The sequence below is a fragment of the Indicator indicator genome, chromosome 19, assembly GCF_027791375.1.
Source record: "Indicator indicator isolate 239-I01 chromosome 19, UM_Iind_1.1, whole genome shotgun sequence".
NCBI lineage: Eukaryota > Metazoa > Chordata > Aves > Piciformes > Indicatoridae > Indicator > Indicator indicator.
Window position 1 is genome coordinate 10,385,880 of NC_072028.1, and position 25,449 is coordinate 10,411,328.

Genomic DNA, 25,449 nt, shown 5'->3' on the forward strand with positions numbered 1-25,449 from the left:
TCAAACAGGCAAGGATCGCTTACTAGAGCTCTAGGATTTTGAGCTGCAGTGTTCACAACCTGAGATGCTGTCTCCAGCTTCTAATTTTATTATTCTGGAAAGCAGAAGGGAGGGAAAGCATCAGAGTTTGCCAGTAGAAACTGTTCTCCATGCTTGTTATTTGAATCACAAGTGTCTTTGTTCAAGGGAGAGGAAAAGGAGGATTTCTCCTGGTGCGGTACCATAAACACATTAAATATGAATCATCTTCTAGACTCTTGAAATGCATGAGGGTGTCATGCAGAGAAATGTCATTGTGAGCTGTGCCTAGAGAGTTTTTCTATGAAATAAATGTGCCTGAAGCTTTAATGATGCCTTCCATGCAATATTTTTAAGCTGCAGTTGCAAGCAGGGATGCTTCATTCTCTTCTGTTGGTTGTTAGAGGTTGAACTTTTTTTTTTTGGTGTCAATCAAGAGATGTTGAACACGTGCTTCAAATGCTTAAAATTCACGCTGCTAACTGAAGTCCTTTCTCAAAGGGGTCTTTCTAGTTGGTAGGTCAACACCTTACTTTTGACCAGTCACTTCAAACAAGTATTGTATTTTCATCCTTTATCTCCAGTGACAGAATTGCTCAAACCTTCTGTACCCCAGTGAAGAAAACATAGCAGAAACTTACTTCTCAGTTCATCATCTGCTTGTTCTTATTGTAGCAAATATTGGAGCAAGCTGCTTCAGTTGCTTGATGATCTCTTAAGCATCCCTCCATTTTTCACAGAGGCAAAGATATATCTTTCTTTCTTTTTTTTTTTTTTTTTTTTTTGGTTGCTCCCTAGGACAGTATTTCCTGCATTCTTTCCATTCTGGTAGTTTCTCGTTCTTATCTTAAATTGAATTCTCTGTAGAGTGATGCTCTTGCTGTAACAAGAGAACAGATTTTATGCCACTGAAATGTATTTATTGATCTTTTTGCTTTCTTCATATTTGGATACAATTAGTCTGTGATGTATTGTATGTTTCTGGCTCCCAAACATCTCTAATTTTATCCTGAGAAAGTAGTTGATTAATAATGAAGCTTTACCTTGTTCTCATCATGTGAACTTTGTGTCCTTTTTAATTAAAAGGACAAACTACTTGTCCCAAGCAGATAAAATTGGCTTTTTTTGATCAGAATTGTTATTGAGATGTTTGCCATAAGCATTTTTGGTCATTTTAATTATGAAAATAAGGTATTTTTTTTTTCCTCAGTTGTTACTGCAGAGAAATGGATAAAGGTGCTTGTGTCATCTGTGGGTTAGAGACCAGGTGCGATGGGCTGTGGCTCACATCACAGATTCATGTGGTCTTTTGGCTTGGAAGGGACCTCCAAGCTCCCTGCCATGGGCAGGGACATCTCCTTCTAGACCAGGTTGCTCCAGTCCCCATCCAGTCTAGTTCTGAACGCTTCCAGGGTTATAGCCTCCACAACTTTCCACAGCCAAGATAAGGCTTTTTTGTCACTCTCAAGCTAAAGTCTCTAATACAGCCTCAGAATGGAAATCTGGGATGAGGGTTTTGGTTTGTTTTTTGTTTTTCTTTGAGTGGCTAGAGTCAGGCTTCTTAATTTTTATTTTTTAATGAAAATATTTTGTCCATTTATCATCCTTCCTGGTATCATTAGTCAGTTTTTCCTGTTGATACAGAAATAATTACCAGAGATTTCAAAAGGGATATCAGCACTGCTACTAATTCTGTTATTCTGGGCTTATAATTACATGTTGTAAACAAATTACTAGAAACAAAGATTCTTCTTTGTAGTTGGTCTCCAATGCCTGTAAAAACTTCCATTTCTTTGTAGGCTTTTCCCTTCCTCTTCCCACCGCCCTCCCAGTTGGAAGTGCCTTCCTGTAATTTCCAGGGAGGATGTCTTCCAGGGATTTCTGTCTGCAGCCTTCTTGCTGTGGTCATATGTCAAATACTTCTTTCTTACAGAATTAATTTAAACCAGATCCTACTGCTCATTAAAATTGTTTCTTTCTGGTGCTGTGGATCAGCTGCTCTGGCTTGTTCACACTGACATGTATGTGAAAAACTTTAAAGATCTGTTATCAGCCTGGGAGGACCCAAGATATGATTAGGTATATCTCAGGGCTGTTGGAAAGGTTCCTTTATCCTCTACTGGTGAGAAATCATCACTGGGAAATGCAAATATAAATAAGATAACTTACTGTTTCTGCTTTATGGGAACTTCTTAGGCAATGTGTTGCCTACAAGTTCAGTTGAAAGGTTGAGCTATGTGGAGCTGTACATGTCGAGTGCATACCTGCTGCTCTGAATGGAGCAGAGCTCCCTCATCATTACCTGTAAAGGCTTATTTCTGTGTACTCCTTATCTCATTTTTCTAGATTAAGTTTACTTCTAGTCTACCTAAATCTCATGCAGTCAGTAAAGCTCATTTTCCAGAACTGCTCAATCAAACACAAACTCTTCTGTTGTTTTGAGAGGTTTCCTATGGCAAATTCTTGCATGAAGTGGCTGCTATTCTTACATCTGAAAGGCTTGAGAGTTGCTTGCAACAAGAGAATTCCCTGTTCCATAATGAAGAGCCAAGCCAGGGAAAGGCAGAAAGAGAACAGTCTTATTGCACTATGGTTTGGGCACCTCCTTTGGGCAGCACTGAAGACTTCTGGAAGGCCAAGAGTTCTTAGAAAACACCTAACTCTGTATCTGAAGAACAGAGGAGTCTGTTTCTTAAACTGTTCTGTCTTGGGTCCATCAATTCTGACACCATCATATGGTCACTCTTCAGGTCAGCACACTGGTAGGAATCTGAGGAGATGACAGGTAGAGCTTGAGGAGCAGCTGAGGGTCCTAGAGCTCTGACTTGCCTGTTCACAGCTGGTTTTTGCTTCAAGTGGGGAGGATCCCAGATGGAATTGGGGTGTGTGAGCCACTAACAAAAAAAGTTCTAGATACCTAAAGTGGAGTGTTAATTGGATAACAGATATCATTTGTAACAAAAGCAGATTGACTGATGTGTTTACCCAACGTATAATACACTGCTTGGTTCAGCATGTCAATGTAAGGGGAATTTACGCTGTTGGGCTTATGTAAATTAAATTAACCTACCTATCTTGAATCTGAGTGTTTTTAATGACTGGTGAATTGGATTGCTTGATGATATTTGCTGGGATGCTAGTTTTTTTCTCTATTAATACACTTAACTTGCATTCTAGCTTCGCCATTCAGAGACAGGCATCGAGTGGTGGGTTGTGTGACAGTGTCTGTCAATAGTGAAGACAAATAGTGCCAGAGACACTTAACCCATCCAATCTCACCCAGGGTATAGGTCGGTCTTGTTTTCAGACTTCTTCATAAGTCTCTTTTCTTTCTTTCTTTTTTATTTTAAAAAAATTTCTTTTTTTTTTTTTGTTTTGTTCTATTTCTAAATAGTGGATTGATACTGATTTGAAGCTAAACTTTTTTGGAAAAGTTTTTGACATTACCTCAGTAATACAAGAAGAAGAAAAGTAGAAACCCAAGTTTGGCATGTGAGGCGTTGAAAGCAGGTTTGCAGCCACTTTGTAAGTTCTGGGGTTTACCTTTTAAACCTTCAGCAACACCAGATTTGATGCTGGAAATTTTGCACATAGTATCCTTCTGGTTTTGTTCTGAAATTGTTCTTCTGTGTCCAGTGGTTCCAATAAACCAGTTAACACACTGAAGTCTTGGCAAGAATATGACATGTTAGATAAATTAATGAATTTAATAAATTAGAGTATGCCATATTAAGCTTATACACCACCCAAATCTCCCCTGTGTAGTGAGTTCTCACTTCTGACACTCAAATTGTTCTCTGAACATAGCACAGGGTATCTCATGAGATGTAGGCTAGGGGCTGAGAAAAAGAGTCCTCTCATGGCTTTTTGATAGTCCTGGCTCTTCACGCATAGGTGGCTAAGAACTTGAAAAAAAAAAAGCAACAAAATACATCAAATATTTTTGTGTTTGCAATCTTTAAGCTGCCTTTCAGGTCTAGGAAATTAGCTGCTTGGCACTCCAGCAAGAGTTAATTAAAAGAAAGTCATCAGGATGCTGTTTGTTTCTTTTTGAGGCATTGATGATCCTTGTATTTAAGGATCTCTTTGGAAATCATAAACAAGGATTTAAGGATGGGTTCCACGTGTTGCCTAAAGACCAGATTCCCTCAATGCCACATAGTGATTTTTATTTTCTTTCTCCTGCCTTTCAAAACTATTTTCAGAGGCTGAATGCCTTGTTTGACCCCACAGTATAGTAGGATATAGAAATAAGTCATTGCCTTAATAGTGAATTAGAAAGATAATAAATTTTCTTTGCACAGTGTTTTATGTATTGAACAGAAAAAGACTGCACTGCTTATGATGATGTTCTTTGATCTGTGTTCCCCAAGCCTCTGATCTTAGCTTGATGATTTTTAGCAGTGTGCATTGTGCCATGTGCATATTGCAGCCCTTCTTCCACTGCCTGCTTTTTTTTTTTCCCTCCACAAAGAACTTGAATTAGTCTCTTGGCTGTGATTGTAACTCTGCTCACTGTCTGATAATGAGGGAAATGTTTGTGAGCCTTTAGGCACCTTGTTAGACTTCCTAGGAAGCAAATGTACACAACCGGTATCATGGACTACTGGAATTCCTTGGAAAATTAGTCTTCCAGGAATAGTGTGGAATAATTTGTTATCGTTATTTGCATCCTGATGTCCAGCACTAACCAACTAGCTTGTTAATTCTTGGTTATTTTCTCTCTCTTGTTTACACTTGACAGAATTGTACCTGATGTGTTAGTTCTGACATCTAACACAGAACCAGGGCTTCCTTATGCTCAGCCATTTGATAGCATTCTGCTTCTCTTGGAGGAGAGAAAAAAAAGCTTGTGAGACAGGCAACAGATTCCAAATTATTTCAGCTACCTTCCATCTTACAGTGATGGCAATGAAGAGATTCAGGAGGTTTAGTTTCAACAGTGATCAAAGTTGCTCCAGTGGGGAAGAAGTTTTCTTTTCATTTTCTTAATTTTTTTTATTAAGAAATAGGAAAATCCCAGCTTGTGATGCTGGTGCATGTGTCATTTATAGTAATAAATGGCTACATACTTGCCATAACATGCACTTGGCTTGTCTCTGAAAACAATTTTATTTTGAGGCTGTGTTAAAATACATTCAGTCTTACCTTTCAAACTGTCCATGCTCATTGACTCTCTACCCGTGCAAGCACTGTTAAATTGCAAATGCAAGAGCCTCCTGTAACACTTGCCCTCTAAAGAAAGTAACCTCAAATAAAAGAAATGCTTGAATTGGGAAAGGGGTGTGTGTGTGTCCCTGCTGTCAGGTGACAGCCCAGCACCCAGGTGCACCCTCACTGCACACCCATGGGGCACATTCTGCATGTCGGGGAAAACCTATTCCTCACTACCAGGGAATGTGAAATCCTCTCAGTTTTTAAAGCAATTTCACTCAAATTTGAATTACTGAAAAATTCAGAATAATTTATTTATTTACCTCCCAAAACTGCAAGGTGTTCACCCAAGAGATCTCCTTTGGGTGCCAGATACAGGTGTGGTGTCACTGCTTTTAGAAAAACAAAAGAGCCATGTGAAACACTCAGAGGTTTATCCATCACTGACACTTAGTGATTTCTTATTTGTCTGATCCCACTGCTTGATTGATTAATTGAAAGGAGGATGAGCTGGCTAAATGATCTGCAAGCTCTGTCAGCAAACACATTCTATTCTGTTTCGTAGTATTTGCTTAACTTAAAATGTTACTAAAGCAATGACTAAACTTATTCCCAAAATAGATTTGACATTTGCATTAGGGTTTTAGCCAGTTTGTTTAATTGGCTGTGATACTTGTCATACTTTCTCATGTATTTCAAATATAGTAGAGAAGACACTGACCTGCCTGTGCCCTAAAACACTGGCATGGTTGTGGGTGGTGATGGCATTCCCTTGGGAAGGCATAAGGCACACAAGAGGTTTTCTGGCCATTATCATTTAGTTTGATATCACTGAACCCCAGCATGGTGGGAGTTGGAGGAGACCTCTGGAGATCTAGTCCAACACCCCTGCTAAAGCAGGGTTGCCTGTTGCCCAGGATCACAACGTGCAGCTGGATTTGGAATCTTTCCATAGTCAAAGGCTCCACAACCTCTCTGGGCAGTTTGCTCCAGGACTCAAACACCCTCACAGCAAGGAAGTCATCTTACTACACAGGGCTGTCTCTGGCAAAGGGAGGAGAGAACAACCAATTTACAATGGACAGGATTTCTTCCCTTTTTAAATGTATAAAGAAAAAGCAACCATGTTCATACAAATACATGCTTTTTAACTATTAGGAAAAAATCCTGGAAACTGGAGAACATATTTTGCATAGCAATAATGATAGTAGCTTAAGTATTGCAAGATGCTGCACCCTAACATCTTGAAATCATTGAATTGTTTTGGTTGGAAAAGGCCTTTAAGGTCATAGAGTCCAACCATTCTTTAAGTCTGGTGCTAAACCATGTCCCTCAGCACCACATCGTTCCATCTTTTAAATGTCTTCAGGGACAGGGATTCATCCACCTCCTTGGGCAGCCTGTTCTAGTGTTTGAGAAACTTTTTCAGTGAAGAGAAATTTCTTCCAGTCTCCAACGTAGACCTCCCCTAGTGCAACTTGAAGCCGATAATTATGCCATCGCCAACTCTTTTAGTTTTACATTGCAAAGTATGTTGTTTAGTGATTTATTCGTTTTATTTTTTCCTAGGAAAGTGAGGGGAAAGGACAATTGTTGCATTTCTGGCCAGGACATTCATTGAACCATTTGATAACAGGGTATGGTCAGTGTCTGGCACTTCTGTTCCAATGGAGACCCATGGATTGTCACTTAAAATTTCCTTAAAGGTCTTTTAAAAGACCTTTCTAAAGCATTTCCATAGCTTTGTTGCAAAAAAGAGAAATCTTTGATTTCAATCTGTTAAAGTCTTCTGATTCTAGAGCCCTGCTTCCTGGTCCCATGTCCATCATTAATAGTCAAGCTGTCCTGCACAGGCAGACATGAGGTGTGGGTGCACTGTATTGTACTGTGCATGATCCTCAGTTGCATCCCTGGAAAGGAGAATTGATTTCAGCTGAGGGGAAATAGTCCTGTTCAGAATCCAGATCTGCAGCATGACTGCTGTTTGCTCTGTGGATTCCCTTGGCCAACACTTACAGGCAGCACAGATGCTGAATTTCTGTTTTTTTTCCTCAGTGTATAAATGATGGAAACAAATTTTATTGTTACAAAACCAAGTAAACATCCCAAATAGCAATGGTCTTTCTCAACTCAAAGTGGCTGCAAATCAGCTCCTAAATATTGTCACTGGAATTAATATCTAGACTTAATAGTTCTTGCCAATCCTATAAATGTTTTTGGAGACAACATTGCATTAATGCATGATATAGAAAGGATAAATTTGCCTTTAAATTGGAATGCAGTTCAAAGTGACTGAATTCTCCAATTTCAGCCACTGTATTGCCAAAGAACAGACTGGAAAATGGAACTGGTATCATTCATCTGCTCCTGGTTCACTGGGAGGTTTGGGAAAGGGACTTCCTATGAAGATTAAAAGCAGAATAGTTTATTGAGCAGCTGTAGTGATCACTCAGTTTTACAGTCTGAAGTGGTTCAGTTTTAATGTTATATTAATGTAGCTCAGACGAGCTGTAAGAAATGGTAATGGTTTAAAAATTGTTCATTCTCAGTCAATGCTATCCCTGGTAATCAAATGCAAGCTGCTTTCTAGGAGGGTTTGCTAAGTTTTGCTGTTAGTTAAATATATAAATGATAACTGAACATACTTTCTTTATTCTGTTACTTCTAAATAGCTTAAACCAGATAAAATAGTTCAGCTATCTCTAAACCTTTCAGATTAGAGAGATTAATGTAATATATTTGGTTTTAAAAAAATAATTCAAACAAACAAAAAGGGAAACTGTCATGTTCCTCTTAGTAGCAGGTCTTACCTCTGTGACACCAGGAACGAGCTGAGCGAACATGCTGTGTAATTATGTGTGGGTATCATCTACAATTTGTTTCCAAAATTAGCTTATTTCTGTGGTTCTGGTTGATGATGGAGGTTTGATCAGCAGTACAGAGGTACAGAAAATCACATCTTCCCCCCTCCCCAGGAAGCTTAAATCTGAATACAAAATTTGGTTAGTTATTCCTCAGTGAGCTAGAGCTGATTTAAATGTAACTGCAGACCTGTGCTTGTCCGTTCTGCTTCCTCTGAAGCGTCTTGGCCTGTGTTTGCAGCTGATGAGTCTGTTAGACTTCTTCAGTGGAAATGATGATGTTGTGCTCAGAACTCTCCAAGGGTTTGTTTGAATCACTTAACTGTCCTCTTGTGTTTCTAAACCAGATTGATTCCTGTGACCTCTGGAGGAGTCACAGTCACATGACTTAAAACATCCTGCTTAGTGTGATTTTTTTTTTTTTTTTTTTCAGAGGCCTGTCCCAAGCTGTCTTCACATCCATAAGGGACTTGGCTAGTAAGTCCAAAATAAGTCAGTCTTGGTGACTTGAAAGGGCCAAATGACAGAAATTCCCTATCTTCTTGGACCAGGGTGTCACCAGTAGAGATATCTCATCCCTGTTTTGAACCTTCAGACCAAACAGCTCTGTCCTAGTGACTGATACCAGTTCCATTTTACCTACCACCTCAAGTTGATTTTATATTTTATTTCGCATTTATGATGGAATAATCAGCAGCTCTTTTTCTCATTTATTTTCTCATATTTTTATTCCAGGATTTGCCTCTGAAGCAGGGAGTGTCTGCATTAAAAATGACCTGTAGTTCTCTGCTTCATAGGTTAGAAACTTATTTTAATATTTTGTGGCTAAGCACAGTCCCGCCTTTTTCAAAACGAAAAATAAATTTCCAACCATAAATGGTTTAATTGGCACTGAATGTGGATTATAAGCATTTTGCATTGGGGCTTCCATTACTGTAGATGAAATGGCTTCTACACAATTAATTAGTCCAGCTGAGGCAATGAAAGCTTGATTTACTTGCAGCCATTTTTATGCGTTTAATATTAAGTTTAATAAAAGCTGATTACAGCGGACATAAACGATTCTGATTTGGACATTTCCAAAGCTCTGTACTGGCCAGGCTGTACTGCTTTAAGCATCTACATTCTAAAACTTTACCAAATTCCAAACATTTGTTGGGGGAAAGCAATCGGTTCCTAAATCACTTTATTTCAATGGGACTGCTATAGCCAGCACACACAGCACCGTGTTATCTTGTATTTACTTGTGAATTATACACCGCAGATGCTTCTTCAGCTCCTTCCTCTTCCTCCATGGCCGGTGCTTGCAGCTCCTTTACCACCTCTTCCAGTCCTACCATTTACTCTACCTCAGTCACCGACAGCAAGGCTATGCAAGTGGAGAGCTGCTCCTCAGCCGTGGGGGTAAGTACCCGAGGGGTAAGTGACAAGCAGTTAACCAGTAACGCAGCCCAGCAGCAGCAGTCAACGCCGAAGAGACACACAGTCCTGTACATCTCGCCACCACCCGAGGACTTGCTGGACAACAGTCGGATGTCCTGCCAGGATGAGGGCTGTGGATTGGAGTCAGAACAGAGCTGCAGTATGTGGATGGAGGATTCACCCTCCAACTTCAGTAACATGAGTACCAGTTCCTACAATGATAACACTGAGGTGCCACGTAAATCACGCAAACGAAACCCAAAGCAGAGGCCAGGGATCAAACGTCGAGATTGTGAAGAGTCCAACATGGATATATTTGATGCCGACAGTGCCAAAGCGCCTCACTATGTCCTTTCTCAGCTCAGCACGGACAGCAAAGGCAACTCAAAAGCAGGAAATGGGTTGGTATCTGTTTTGTTGTTGTTGTTGTTTTTTGTTTTGTTTCATTTTTTTTTAAAGTTCTATGGCATATGTAAAACCAAACTAATAAAACTCCCCCCATGCCCCATCAAGTGTCCTGCTCAGGTTCTCACGCACATCTCTTCTCTGCTGTTCCCTTTGGTGTCCTTCTCCTTGATAAGTTCTCATTAGGCTTTGTTAATCTTTATTTAGAAGATAAAACTAAACTTCCTTGCACCAACTGGACGCAGTGCTGATGAGCTCATCTGTGTTCTTGTTTCAGTGAAATTCCTAACAGATTGCACAATTCCATTTAGAAAATGGCAGTGGAAACCTTACTGTATTTCTACAGAAAGGCAGAGAGGACGGGACGCACCGAAATCCTAACATTTTTTGCAGGACTTGAAGTGAGGATTTCAGTCTGTGCCCTTCACCTGCTTCAGTGTGGCTATTGATCGACTAGAGAGAGCCATGGGAGTAGAAGTTGATGGCTTGTTAGGATTTCTCCTCATTTCAATTAACAGATGCTTTACCTTTTTATCAAATGTTAAGATGACATGGTGAACCAGACCTTGTTTTTCCTTGTGAATTCACTTCTGTATTGGATTTTTTCAGAAATAAACCTCTAATCCTGTTTCTCTCTGTGCTTCTGGGTCGTGTGCATGCATGTGTCTGTGCGTGGGCACGCCTGGGTGGTGGTCTCATCTCTCCCACTCCATACTCTTCAACAAAGGCATCTTGCTTAATGAGGGGAAAGTATGAGTTTACTACAAGTGTCTTCATACATTTTGCATTTTATTTTCTTGACTTGGGACTTCTTTAGTACTTTTAAGATGGTCCTGTAGATAATTAGGCTTTTTATTTTGTGGGAGGTTTTTTTTGGGGTGTGGAATGAGAGTGCATTTCATTTATTTTTACTGCTGTGTTTGTCCTTGCAGTACCTTCCAATATTTATCACAATAATGGTGAATATTAAAACTGATGGGAAAAATTATGAACTTCTCCTATTTCAAAGGGAAAGAGCCTGGAGTCTGTATTCCCAGAATCATTGCAGTTCCATACTTAAAATTTCATTGTCAGTAGGTGGTTCTGAGGAGCATTCCAGAATTTGCCAACTTGGGTGCTGCTCCAGTGCCAGCTCTGCAGCCTGCCACTGTCTCAGACCTTGAGGTCATCAGGTCTCTCCTTACAGCAGCCATTCTAAGCTTGGCTGCGGTTGTCCAGCATCTCACATTTTCACCAGCTGAATTTGATAATAAAGTAAAACCTTAGTACATGCTAAATCCAAGCAGGAATTTAGCATGTGCAAAGCAGCTGCTTGGAGCTCAGAAAGTGCCTCCACTGAGCAGGGTTGGGGATCAGGTCTCCATTACAGAGGGAAGAAACTATTAAAAGGCAAGAGCTGTGTCACTGTAAATGTGCTCTTTGGACCTCAGAAAGGGGAGATTTAGTAAATTCTGGAAGAATCTCATTCTGAAATATCACAGGACTGACATCCCTTAAAGTATTTGCAGTGACTGTTCACCAGTACTGTCAGCAGTGATCTGAACAGAGGGGTAGACCAGCATAATCTTTTCCTAACATTGTATACAGGCTGGAATGAACTGCAGCAAAGCTCTTACATAACAGAATTGTCCTTTTAAACAAAAGCTCTGGGATAAGAAATGGCCACAATACTAGAAAACTTAATTTTGATGTTGGAATGTGGAGATGGAGCATTACAAATCTAGGTCACGGTAGTGGCTTTTTTTCTTTTGACTTTCCAGCCTGATGGAGCTCAGCCAAAGGAGTTCATTTACTTCTGGCTTGAAGAAAAGAGCAAGGAAAGCAGCCTGGCTAATTTGTGGATTGGAAATAGCATTTGCCTCAAAAGAGACTTCTAGTCAGTTGTCTTTAAGAGCTAGGAAGGAAAAGAATATATTCCTGTGGAAAGCGTTGGAACTGGTGAAAGCCTTTTTAGAAAGGGATGAATTGATGGTGATTTAGGACAGAGTCTCGGATTTCCGACAGGCTTGGGCTCACTTTCCCTGTCAGGTCTCCACTGGGAACAGCCCCAATGCCAGCACAGGACCAGGCAAACCTCAGCTTTAATAGAATTGTGGGGTTTGGCACTGAGGTTGCTTCTTTAGAAAAGACCTGTTGGCTTTGAGGAGACACTGTCTGGAAACAGCTAACTTAATAAAGAAATGTGTGCCTGGAACATTTTGCTGTTTCTATGTGCAGTGAACTAAATGAAAATGGTAAATCTTTGCAATTGGAAATACCCCTGAAAAATTTTGCTGAAGGCTTTATAATGGCTTTCATGTTCAGCTAATCTGATTTAAGTAAGGATTTCTATAGGTTTCTAGAGGGAAGGCTTCCAAAATAAGTGTTGGGCAGCATCTCATTAAATAAATATGATAATGTATGAAGTATTAGTGTGTTGATAATTGAGTTCTAAGAGTAAAGTGCTGACAGGAAAATAGTTGGGTTGGAGAGGCCAAAGCGTTAAAGTCACTCTGCTAAAACTTCACTTTTTGAGTGTTAGAAGTTAATTTAATTTTTCTGGCTGCCTTTCATAGAATCAGAGAATCATGGAATGTACCAGCTTGAAAGGAACCTCTAGAGGTCATCTAATCCAAGCCCCCTGCAGTAAGCAGTGACAGCCCCAACTAGATCAGGTTGCCCAGAGCTCCATCAAGCCTGACCTTGAATGTCTCCATGGGTGGGGCCTCATACCACCTTCCTGGGCAACCTTTCCAGTGTTCCACCACTCTCATAGTAAAGAGCTTCCTCCTATGTCCTGCTGTCCAATCTTAAATTTACCCTCCTCTAGTTTAAAACCATGGCCCCTTGGCTGATTCCCTTCAAGATTCAACAGTACCCTGGTCTCCTATATTAGTTTATGGAGCTGGAACTCCCAAGGTCAGAGTAAGCACTCCCTGTACATTCTTTCCATGGAGCCTTCTACACTGAGAGTTCCAGCATGGTGGTATGGAGATTCCCAGGGGGAAGTTAAGAGATGGTAGCTGAGTGTCTTAAAACTCCAAGTGAGAAGAAGAGAAGGTATTCACTGAAAGTTCACAAATGTATTTCATTTAATTACTGGCCTGACAGGAAGACTAGAGAAAATGATCTAACGAGCTTGAGTGTGATTAGCATTATTGCTTAACTTGCACAGAAGCAAAGAGCATGGTGGTGTTAATGACAGCTCAGTGAGCATGTCACAGGTTTTGTGCTGCATCAGAGAAGAGCATTGTCCCATTTGTTTCTCTAAAAGAAGGTATGGTTTTATGTAGTGCTTTGGTGTTTTTAAACATCCTTTTTGGCTAGATGGTGGCAGAGTAATCAGGACTCCTTGGCAGGAGGATGGTACTCCAGCACTTCTTTTATGCTTGTTCTTAATCCAGATCCTGTCTTTCTGCTACTCCTGGGTTAAAGATGGGCATGGAGGACAGGACTGGGCTGGGCAGCGATGTGTGCTGGGTGTCCATCCCAGCTTGGCATCCCCCTTACTGGGCAGATGGTCCATGGTGAAATGGTTAACCATCATAAACGGAACAGGAATCATAGAATGGTTTGAGTTGGAAGGGACCTTAAAGGTCCAGTTCAAACCGTCCTACCATGGACAGGGACACCTTCCACTAGATAAAATGAAATTCTGCCAAGCAAGACCTTGCAACAGCTCAGCACTGTCCTTTTTAACCCTTTTTTTCATGTGGTAAAAGGTTTCAGAAGGCTTAGTAGAAATAAGAGCATGAGAAATAGGACTTTGATGGGTATGAGATGTAGTGGAACCAGGGGACAAAGTGGCCAACCTTCCCAGGAGCAGAATAAGGCCCATTTGTAGGAGAAGGGCTGGATCAGGCTGTGCCAGGGCTGAGGAATAGCTTGGAGGTATTTGCTTTCTGTGTGGCCTTGCGCTGTTCACTGCACAGCAGGAGCTGTAGGAGGGGTGCTGATGGTGTTTGTAGTATATTGGTAATTGGAAAAGAGCACTACAGGTTACCCCAGCTTCAGGTTAGTGGAGGAGATGTACAGTGCAAAGCTCCCAGCAAAAGGTTTTGAAGAAGCAGCTTTTTCACCATTCTCCCCAAGAAGAAAAAGTCCTGGATAAATAATTTCTGTGTGGTGCACTGGAATAGGATTTGTTTTTTGAGGCCTTCACACCCATTACAGTGAGCTGCTTTCTTCAGAGTTGTTAGCTGTTAGAAATGACTTTTTGATAGTAAAATAGAATATTACATTTGCATAAATTCCTTGAGCTCTTTTCCTGCCTGTCCCTTTTGCCATGGTGTGTTGTTGGCCTTTGCCAGTGTTAAAAGAGTTTGTCAGTCTCAATTCCGGCTCATTATACCAACCTGCTCTGCCAAAGATCAGAGGCTGTTTTCCATCATGCTTTAACACACGCACACACACACACACAGAATCCATCACTTGGTGTACACTTTGGAGAGCTTCTTCCTTCAGATTTTAATTGTGGAACTGAACACAAGAGGCAGGAAACCTTCAGGTACTCACCGGGAAAGAACCTGTCCCTTGGTCCACACTGCAGATGTAAAATGGGGCAGTTATGTCAGAACTTTTTACAGCAGCTAATTTGGTTTTAATGTAAATTGATCAATCTGTTTCTACAGAAATTAGTATTTGAGTTTGGATGGCTGTGCAAGGTCAGAGGAAATGAGCACGAGGCTGTTTTCCAGCTTTAAGAAGTATCATTTAACCCTAAACCCATTCTGTGTGTGTGTACATCTGTGTAGTTGTTACAGAAGCAGATAATGTTGGGCTGTATCATACAGTGTGAAGAAGCTGATTGTGAGCTGCCTTCTGTTTGTTAACAGGTTAATGCCCATTGTTTTTCCTTTCCTTATGTTTGCTCTCTGAACAGTGGTTCCTCTTTGTCCTGGCTGGAGGAGGCAGGAAAGCACCATTCCTCTTCATCCTGCAGGTTTCCTTCTCTGTCAGAAAGAGAATCCCAAAGCTTGCTCTCAACTATCAATCTTCTATCCGTTAATGTACACTTTATCTTTTTAGCTTTTCTGTGATATAGGTTTTTTAAAAATTATTATTAGTTTTTTTTTTTTTAATCAGCGAGCTGCTTATAACATCTCTTTAACAGTCTGCTTTGGCTTCTCAGAGCATCAGAGAACCAGAAAGGAGCTGGAGGGAAGAAGACTCCAATGTTGTGTGGTCAGTATCCAACTAAGAGTGAGGGGAAGGAGCTGAAGATAGTGGTACAGCCAGAAACCCAGCACAGGGCTCGGTACCTGACAGAGGGCAGCCGAGGCTCCGTCAAAGACCGGACCCAGCAAGGCTTTCCAACTGTAAAGGTATGCAGCTCAGCACTGGGTATCATGGGGACCTCTTTCCAAGGGGTGCTTTGGCAGGGTGGGAACTGTTTCACTTCAGACAGGCCTAGAATCTTGAGTTTTAGAGGAAAGGGGGAGACTTTACAGACTGCTGTACAGACTGTGTTCTATCTCTTCCTGCAGGCAACAAGAGTTACAGGAGGAAAGAAGTTTTATGCATGTCCTAAATATGCACTATAGACTAAAATGATGTGCTTTAATAGGGTGGGAACTGGTTCAGTTCAAATACGACTACATTCCTTATTTTTAGAGGGAAGGAAGGAGACTTTGCAGTCTCTGCAGTAGAGACTCTGCTCTATCTCTTGCAGGTAGCGAACTCTAACTGCATCATAAAGTTACAGGAGGAAGAAATCTTAACGGTGAAGCAATAACCACCTGTGATGCATGTCCTGTTAGTCTAAAATGAGATGAACTTTGTAACTGGAGACACTTGAGGCACCCAAAACCAGGATAGTGAAACAGTGTAATTGATTGTTTTTGTCAGTGGGTCATTGTTAGTTTTATGTCCTTACCAATAAGGCCTGAGTTTCATAAAAAAACAAACAAACAAAAATGGGGTTGGTTTGTTTGTCCTTTTTTTTTTTAATAAGAACTATCTGAATCCAGTGTGTATATTTTAAGTAGGATCATAAGGACCTACCTAAGGTGTCCTTTCTGGGTCATACTGCTCAGGACAGTTAGAGAAGTACATGTGGATTAGGAGAGGAGGAGATCAGGAGGAAGGAAAGAGAACACAGTTGTCTTCACACTTAACAAGTGCAGCCCGTTCCCCTGTATAGACTGGTGCCATGAAGGTCACTTCCTCTGAGGCAGGGGTGAGCGGGATTGAGGACTCAAAGGTGTCTCAACCCTTCTGGTCAAGGGGCAGGACCTGGATTGAGCAGATGCAGTCTGGAATCCAGGGCTTGGCTGCAGAGCTGGTTTCTCCAGCAAGCATTAAGCTGCTTTGTTCGTCTTGCCTCATTCGAAGGGTAGAAAAGGACAACTGATGTAACTCACCTTCTCAAAATGGGGAAAAATGTTGGTGAGCCGGCTTGCCAGCTCCATGAGAAGGACTTTGCTGTAAGCTTGTCAGAGGATGGGGACCAAATCCCAGGAAAGGAGGAGGAGCTACAAATGGAGGAGAAACACAAGGAGGAAGGCTACAAAGAGGTCTTTCATGCTCCTGCTCAAAAGGAAGAACATTCAGAGGCTGCTCTCCAGTGACTGCACTGAGTCAGTGAATTTGCAGATCCTATTTCTTCCCTTGTGCAGTCACATGGCTGTGACTTGGCTAGAGTCACAGACGTGGGGCAGTGTCTGTGGCTGGAATGCTGCTGTGGATATGCAGCAGCTGTTGAGATAGAAGAGAGGACATCATATAATGGTTGGACTTGATGATCTTAAAGGTCTTTTCCAACCAAAACAGTTCTGTATGCCTCTGCTATTGTGTATTGTGTGGAGCTCCCTGACTGCACAGGCCTCCAGCATGAAACTGGAGACTGATCTGTTGAGACCTGTTGAGATCAGAAGAGGGAGGAAGCTCAGGGATAATGTTTTGGTGTCTATTACAGACTGATGGACTGAGGAGATGGTAGGTGATGGTTTCTATAGGTAACTAACAGGAGTCTGCTGCTCACAGACTCGCTCACTGTGACAGGTTTCAGCCATCTGTCCATCTGCAAGGATAGCTACACAGCCTGGTGGAAGCAAAGCTTCAGGGCTGTACTTGTGATGTTTTCCTCATGCGAATTGTAGAGAGGCTTTCCAGGTGTAATGCTGTATGTGGATTGCACAGAGACAGAAGAACTGATACCAGATACCATCACACAAGTTGCAGGGACCACAGTAAGGATGTAAGAGTGAACATGGAACTGAGTACAGGCCAGCATTGCCCACTGGATGGAAACAAGGCAAATAGAATCCTGGTTATGATAGAAGGAGTGTGGCCAGCAGGTTGAACCAATAGGCAACTCTTTCTTATCATACAGATCAGAAAGAGAAACTATGAAAGAAAACTTCACTTTTCTTACTTAGGCCCCTGCTGAGAAAGCAGCAAAGCAGTTCTCATCCCAAATTAATTTACTAGATCCACAAAGAAATATTTGCTTATGATACAGCCCTTAAATACGTGCTGACTGCTGCTGAGTATAGAAGTGTACTTCTCTGTAAAGTCCTGCTCAACAGTGTTAGAAACATCTCCAATACTGCCCTCAGTCCTGCTGAGTAATGTGGAAATCCAATAGTTTTGTAAGAAAAGAATCCATTCATATAGTCCTGTTGCTATGGAGATGTAGTGCTCATTTATGTGAGTTTTCTTAATGGGCCTTTGTTCATCTGAATTTCCTTTTAATTCCTTTCCCAGTTACCCTTTAGCACCCATCACTGAAAATTCTGTTTGGAAGAGTCTCGTGTTACTGGATTCCTGGAAGCTCAAGCTTGCTTTACCAGTAGGCAAACTGGTTCATACCCTGCGTATCAAAGTCTGCCAGGGTTGGACAGACAAAGTGAGTCAGTGGAGCTTCAGGAAATCTGAGCTAGTAGAAAAAAAATGTGTAAAGGACAAGAGGGTTTTTGTTTGGGTTGTTTGTTTTTTTTTTTTTGGGGGGTGTTTGAAAAATGGGAAAGAATAGTGTAAAAACGTTGCTGGTTCAGTAGAGATCTGGTGCTTGCTCTTCTCTTGCAGCACCAGTGATGGGTTGTTTCCAGCAACACTGGGAGCAGATTCACTTCAAATTCAGCTGCATAAGATGTTTCCTGTTGTAATTAAGAGGCATTTCTGGCCAACTTAAGTATTTCATTGACTCATAGAATGGTTTGGGTTGGAAGGGACCTTTAAAGGTCATCTAGTCCAACCCCCCTGCAGCCAGCAGGGACGTCTTCACCTAGATCAAGTTGGTCAGATCCCCAAACAACCTGACCTGGAATGGTTCCAGGGATCGGGCATCTCCCACCTCTCTGGGCAACCTGGGCCAGGGTCTCACCGCCCTCAGTGTCAAAAATGTTTTCCTTAGATCTAGTCTAATACTTTATTTGTGTTCCATGTTCCAGCTGGAAGGTCACAACGAGCCAGTGGTGCTGCAGGTATTTGTGGGCAACGACTCAGGCCGAGTGAAGCCACATGGGTTCTACCAGGCCTGCAGAGTTACTGGGAGAAACACTACTCCCTGTAAAGAAGTGGATATAGAGGGGACCACTGTCATTGAGGTTGGGCTGGACCCCAGCAACAATATGACACTTGCGTGAGTAGCTTCTTTTTGTTTAAATATTTTCATTTGCTGGCTTCTTGTTTCCAGAAACTGATCTTTCTGCAGTGGGTTGGTTAGATGTTAAAAGTCTGAATGTCTTGGCACACACCAAGCACTTAGTGAAGCTTTGTGTGTAAGAAAAAAGTTTAAATTACATTCTCAGTTTATTATACTTAAAGCTTAATCTGATCTTCATTAAACTTTATCAGTTAACTTTGTTGCATTACTTTCATGTTCTGTTTGATCAATAATGTTCATGTTCAAGCATTATGTGAACTACAAACTGGTCACTGGTTCTACTGGTTGCCTTGTCTTTTAACAAGGATAGAATTGCTGTTCAGAAGAAAGAATGGGAACGCTGGGATCTCCTGATCCCTTTAAACCCCACAAGACTGGGCGCTGTGAATAATGAGGTTAAGCTCTGCCTTTGCTCCTCTTGTTTTGCTTGTTCCATTTCTGTCACTTCCGCCAGACAGCCATTTGTCACAGCAGCCTCCTGCTTTGCTGTCTTCACAGAGCTGCTCTGGGCCAGCACAGGCAGCAGTTTGGGCACAGTTTACTGCAGCAGGTGTGAGACAGGTGATCTCATCTGCCTCTGTGTCCTGGATCTCCCAAGAAACTTCATGTTCTTTAATAAGCTTTCTACTTTTATCTTAATATATAGAAAGGGAGAGATCTTCTTTCAGTGTTTTCAGTAGAATGTATTTTTTTAACGGGGATATAGTTGAAAGCTGTCACTATTCACTTAGAAGTTTGTCTTGCTTCAAGAGAAGACACTTCAGTTCAGTGTCCACTGAAGCAGGGTAATAGTTTGCCAGTATAGAATCATAGAATCAAAAAGGTTGGAAGAGACCTCAAAGATCATCGAGTCCAACCTGTCACCCTAAACCTCATGACTATCTAAACCATGGCACCAAGTGCCACATCCAATCCCCTCTTGAACACCTCCAGGGATGGTGACTCCACCACCTCCCTGGGCAGCCCATTCCAATGGCCAACCACTCTCTCCGTGAAGAACTTTCTCCTCACCTCCAGCTTAAACCTCCCCTGGTGCAGCTTGGGACTGAATCAATCTGATTTTTTTTAAGTGTAAAACATATTCCTATGCTAAGTTTGGAACCTACCTCTTGTTAATGTTATAATCGTCCTCAAACATTAATGCAAAACCAGGTCAATATAGGGATGCTAGAAAGATGAATTTGGAATGATTTAGGGAGAATTTGTCTTGGCTGATACCTCAAAAACTATCTCGATGACTCAAAAGAACCCTTCCAGGATTTCAGTGATGCTTCAGCACCTCTGTTCATGGTAATACCAGGGAATCACACTAACCCCTCCTCTCTACTCTCAAGCTGTTGGTTATTTGTCCTCATGCAGCACAAAAATTTGTTGTACTCAAAGGGCATATCAGGTAGTCCCAGTGCTTTTTGGGTCTAGGGACTGAGATCCTGGTAAAATTACAATACTCTACTTCTTTACATAGCAGCATGGATTTGGGTATTTTTTTGTTATTTATTTTCTTTGAGGTTGTTTTTTGCTTGAAATTATTTTGGGTCTGTCTGAAGTCAACACCGCATCATTCTCACTCTGGCCCTGTATATGTTTCCCATAGGACCACAGTTATGGTATGACCTGTCTATCAAATCCAGCTTCCACTGAGCATAAAAACTTACTGTCACTACAGTGAGTTTTCTTCTACTGCTGCTTTCAGTGAATGCAGAATATTTATAGTAATAATCTGATAAAGCCAGATGTGGCCCTGGGAATGGAAGAATGAAGATCTGTGTAAATTGAGCGCTTACAGATGACTTGGTTAGGTTGCACTTTCTGTTTCATTCATACTACTTTCATATTCCTTCCTTCCATGATTCATCACCCAAATTATGCAGGGTTGAATTGAAAAGCAGGCTCTATAATGAGAAAGGTCATACAGAGATTGCATGGAAATAAGGAAAAAAAAATCTAATAGTATTTCAGTAATTCAAGAGTTTTGACATTGCAGCTTGTGTAACTAGTTGAAAGTTTATTAAAGAGGCTGAACTTACTAAAGGCCACTAAACTCTCCCCCATCTTGTGTTGTTAGGGTTGATTGCGTGGGAATACTGAAGCTGAGAAATGCTGATGTTGAAGCTAGGATAGGGATTGCTGGCTCCAAGAAAAAAAGCACACGAGCTAGGCTGGTGTTCCGTGTTAACATCACTCGCAAAGATGGCTCAACTTTGACTCTTCAGACACCTTCTTCCCCAATTTTGTGCAGTAAGTATCAAATTAAAAAATTTGGTGTTGGAGGACTCTGGATTTTAGGGTGACTGCCATAAAATGCCTTGAGGGGAAAAAATCCTTCCAGTCTTAATCTGTGCTTTTTTCAGCATTGGTCTGGCTAAAATCACATGGGTTGAGGTTTACTTGGTGTGGGGTGTAAGTTAAATGACTGACCAGTATTTAGAAATAGTTGTAACTTATATTGAATGAATTTTTGCCTTTTAAAAGGTCTGATTTTTTTAGTCATGGTTGCTTTGAACTTATTGTGTGGCTTTTTCGATACAGGTTTTAATCTCTTCTCATTTGTCAACTTTCATTGAGAGGAGGAACTTGTAATAAATTAGTAGCCGTGGTTCTTTGCAGCTGTGGTGGTTTGATGGGCCAGGGGCTGAATCTGTTCTGGTTCAGTGCAAGAATGAAACTTTTTATAGCTGTTTATTAAATGCTCTGTTTAGCATTGTGCACAGATGGCTGCTCTGGCTGGTTAGGTTCTGCTGAGCAAGATTGGAGGAAGCTGCAGTGCATAGAGGCTGCCTGTGCCTATGGAGTCTGCACTGACTTCCAGTTGTGGAGAATTTTGCTCATCTGTTGTCAAAGAGCAGGGAAATGTGTTTAGTACAGCTGTTGATAGGATTCCTGAGATTTCTTGATGAAGAAGGAGACAGGAGAGCTTTTTGTCCATGCATGGAGCACAGTGTGATTACACAAGCTCCTGGGCACTTGTGTCCTGCTCTTCCCATTGTATAAAAACTTCCTGGGTTTTGGTGGTTTGTTTTTTTGTTCTGAACGCTGTCAGTACCTATTGTGTCAGGGCTCCTATTCAGCTTGTCAGAAACTGCAGTTTTGTTGCCAGCAAAAGAGCAGATTGGAAGAGGAGATAATTAGAACCATGTGAGCTTCCACATCAGCTACCCCTGTGCGCTTCAGTGCTACGGGCAATCCACAGTTGTGGCATGGAGCCCATCTCTACTTACAGGGTTCTGCTCTCACACAGGATCCCTTTGCAAAACTCAGGGAGAGCAGGAACCTTGCAGAAACCCTGGAAAGGCTGATAACCAAAGATGTGTCCCTGCTGATGCATGGGAGGACTCTTCTCCTCTCTTCAGCCATGGTCTGTGCTTTAGGCAGTAATACGGTGTTTGGGAAGCTCTTCCAGAAAGGTCAGATTGAAGTGTTCCCATCCCTCTGACACTTTTTGACTCTTTCTTTTCCCAGTGTCTTTTAAACTGTTAGAGATCTAGGGCTTATGCATTTATGTGGTTGGAAAATAAATAGATATATTTGCTAGAAATCCAGTTGTCTGGCAACTCCATTCTAGTCAGTATAGCTTTGTAGTAATTTTCACATTTAAGGAGAAAATGTTTACTATATAGTCTCTAAAAGCTCTTTCTGTGTACATTTTGTTTGTATCAGTAAGTTACTGGAATTGTTTAAATCATAGCAGAAATGGGAATGGAAATCATCTGCTGTTTTCTTAAACACAACAATCCCAAACTTGCTGTTGGAAGTAGAGGCTGAGATGGTTTAGATAGCTATTAACATTACATGGATGCATTCAACCAACAGAATGGCCAGAGACCTGCAAGGGACCCTCATAATTGTTGGTAGGGCTTGTTGCCCTACCAGCAAGCCTCAAACCCAGCTTTTTTAGCTAAACAGCCTTAAAATAGGCTATGTTTTGATACATGGGCAGTGAGTAAAAAGCAGAATATGTGAGAGTAATGACATGCTAAGGGACTTTGAAAGAAAGAAAGAAAGAAAAGTTATCCTTTCATAAAGTTCTAAAATACGTGCAGTGGGAACTAAATTGGTTTTGTTTTTAGTGAGCTGGGTTTCAGTCAGTGGATAAGAAAATCTTCCTAATTGTGTAAGTAACCAGGAGATTGGCCAAGAATTCTACAGCATCTTCATTGCTGGAGGTCTAAAACAGAAAAAGCAAAATACTCTGGTTAGACTTGTGTCTTTGAGGAATGCTGTGGGTAAAACTGATCATAATGTGAAGGCTGAGAGAGGAATTCTTGGAGGCTCTTACCAGGATCATTTGGTTCTGCTCTCTTGACGTAGTCTGAAGTTACGGTGACTTGCAGTAGACACTAGCCAACCAAACAGTGCTGGTACATGGCACTTGCTGATCAATATGGCATAAAATGTTGTAGTATATTATGTTACTTGTTTATATAAATCACCTCCTTGAGCACATCTTGTTTACTACATCTTGTTACAGATGTGTGCTGTACCTCCTCATAATCACTAATCAGAGCATGCTCATGCTGTGTTTTATGACTTGTATTGCTGTCAAAGTTGCACTAATACACCTGAAACCATAGGAGAAACATTAAGTAGATGCAGGCTCTTTAAGGTCTGTGCTTTAAATAAATATAAATAGGCTTTGTTAGCAAACCTAAATCCAGTTACTCTTTTCAGAAGTCCGTGTGCCTTGAGCATATTTAGTAGTTGCGTAATGGTTGCCTGGGAACCCGCTGCAACAGTTGTAGAAAAATCCTTTCTGAAAGGTCATTAAATAATTTGAAGTGTTACAGTATTTCTGTTCTTCTGTGTAGTAACCCCAGAGTATGCTGTTATTAAACACTAGAAGTGGGCCACATAAGTGCAAAGCACAAGTCCAAGCTTATGCCACTTGTATTTTATGGTGAATAGAAAAGGTGGTTGAGAAACCTTCATTAGAAGCTAAATGATTTGATAATGTGAAATGTGATAAACTCAAAATACCTTATTCTAAAATATACTTCTATTTAAATTGTCTTTAGTGCTTGTCTTCATTTAACACACATGGTCTTATTTGATTTATGCTTTAAGAAGCATTGAAGTAGTTTGAAGCAAAGGCAGTTTGTAGTATGTGTTATATAAACTATCATCTGTGGTTTCTGGGGATGTATTTCTGGAAGCTGTGGTCTCTTTGCTAGTTTACAGGATATAAATTGCTATAATCTCCAACTACAGAGATGTCTCATACAAGGATTTGTATTAGCTCAAGTTTATTGGTCCCGAAAGTCATAGAGTGGTTTGGGTTGGAAGGGACCTTCAAGATCATCTAGTTCCAACCTCCTGCCATGGGCAGGAATGTCTTCAACTAGACCAACCTGCTCAAGCTGTGTCAGTCTGAAAAGCACAGGTCAGATGGACATTGGTACTTCTACCCTTCTGCACAGCAAAATAAGCTTTGTCAAAAATGGTTTGATGAGCTCACAGGTAAATGTGAAGGTGTGCTGCAGCTGGAGTCTGATGTATGCAGAGCATGCCAGGAGATTACAGAACCAGATTTCCTTCTCTTCTGAGCACTTCTTGAGCTGTGGCTCAAACACTGAAAGCTTTGTTTTGAAGATTTGGTAAATGCGGGATAAAAGGGAAAAGTTTCTTAGTGAATTGTTTACCTAAGTGTGATTTTTATGAGATCCTGACATTTAGTGAGGGAATAATAAAGGCAGTTAACTTATGAAAAGTTGTGTCAGGAATGGTACAGTAAAGGAAGAAGCTCAGGAATTGTTTTGCTCTTTATAATCCTGTGAGTAAAAGCTTTTTGTTTCAGATGTTGATATTTTCTTGATTCCAAACAATTTGTTTTTTCCAATTGCAGCTCAACCAGCAGGAGTTCCAGAGATCCTAAAGAAAAGTCTGCACAGTTGTTCAGTGAAGGGTGAAGAGGAAGTTTTTTTGATTGGCAAGAACTTTCTAAAGGGAACAAAAGTGATTTTCCAAGAGAATGTTTCTGGTTAGTGTGAAAGCAATAATGGCTCAGGGTGCTGAAGGGGACATGTTTGGGTTTGTATTGGTTGATAGAGTTTAGTGGCAGAAGCAGAATCGAAAGCACTAAAATAACTTTCTTTTTATGGATATGAAATAAATTTTTCTTTCTAACTTTCATTTAGATGAGAATTCTTGGAAGGCAGAAGCTGAAATAGACATGGAATTATTTCATCAGGTACTTCTATATTATTATTATTTATTATTATGTTAAAACTACTCCAGCTCTGTTTCCAAAGAAGAATCCAATAAGCCCTTCCATCTTCCTGTGCATTTCTAGAAATAATACTCCTGAAATATTCTACCAGCCTCACTGAAGAACTTGCCACTGTTTGGGGTTTATACAAGTAAATTATTAATTTTCTAACTGAGAGCTTAGATACCACAGCAGGAGTGTGGTATATGGAGTAGGTGAGCAAGTCTTTGCTCTTAATGTAACATAATTAAATGTAATTAAAAGGCTTAATACAAATTTTCCAGGAGCTTTCCTAAGGGCGTGTTAGGAGACAGATTGCATGGAGACAGATTGTGTCCCTGTCATGGTTTTTATTCCTGACTGAATTTCTCTTCCACTCTGAAACGTTTTACAGAAGATTAGTTTATTGTTGTGGACACAACTTGGTGCCTTTATGGACTATGGGACTGAAATTAGAGGGATTTCTTAGATGTAAATGACGTGCTCCCAGCTCTGACGGCAGCATTCCATGCCTGCACTGGCAGGAATCATGTCTCACCTCCAGTGGAGTAGAGGTGGATGGGCAGTAGACAGATCACTCATCACTGTTCCAGTTGATGAGTGATTGCAGGGCCTGTTTTCTGATGTCTGCTCGGTGTTAAATCCGCTTAGGTGTAACGTGAGACTCCATCCTCCATCTGTCCACCCTGAGTCTGACTCAGCAGTACGCTGGCAGGTCTGAGTCCAGCGGAACTGACAGCAAACTGAGCACAGTGCAGTCAGGCATGTTAGGGATAAGCTTGTGTATAAAGGGCTGGACT

General features: G+C 41.1%; 1 protein-coding gene across 1 annotated transcript in view; it reads left to right on the forward strand.

Annotated features, from left to right (window-relative positions):
• Positions 1 to 25,449, forward strand: part of NFAT5 (nuclear factor of activated T cells 5) — a 63,725-nt gene that overhangs the window by 28,378 nt on the left and 9,898 nt on the right. Inside the window, exons 3-8 of the mRNA XM_054389701.1 lie at positions 9,298 to 9,856; positions 14,971 to 15,163; positions 18,233 to 18,423; positions 20,513 to 20,685; positions 24,287 to 24,421; positions 24,579 to 24,631. Of these exons, the coding sequence (XP_054245676.1) occupies positions 9,298 to 9,856; positions 14,971 to 15,163; positions 18,233 to 18,423; positions 20,513 to 20,685; positions 24,287 to 24,421; positions 24,579 to 24,631 (1,304 nt within the window). The remainder of the gene's footprint in view (positions 1 to 9,297; positions 9,857 to 14,970; positions 15,164 to 18,232; positions 18,424 to 20,512; positions 20,686 to 24,286; positions 24,422 to 24,578; positions 24,632 to 25,449) is intronic.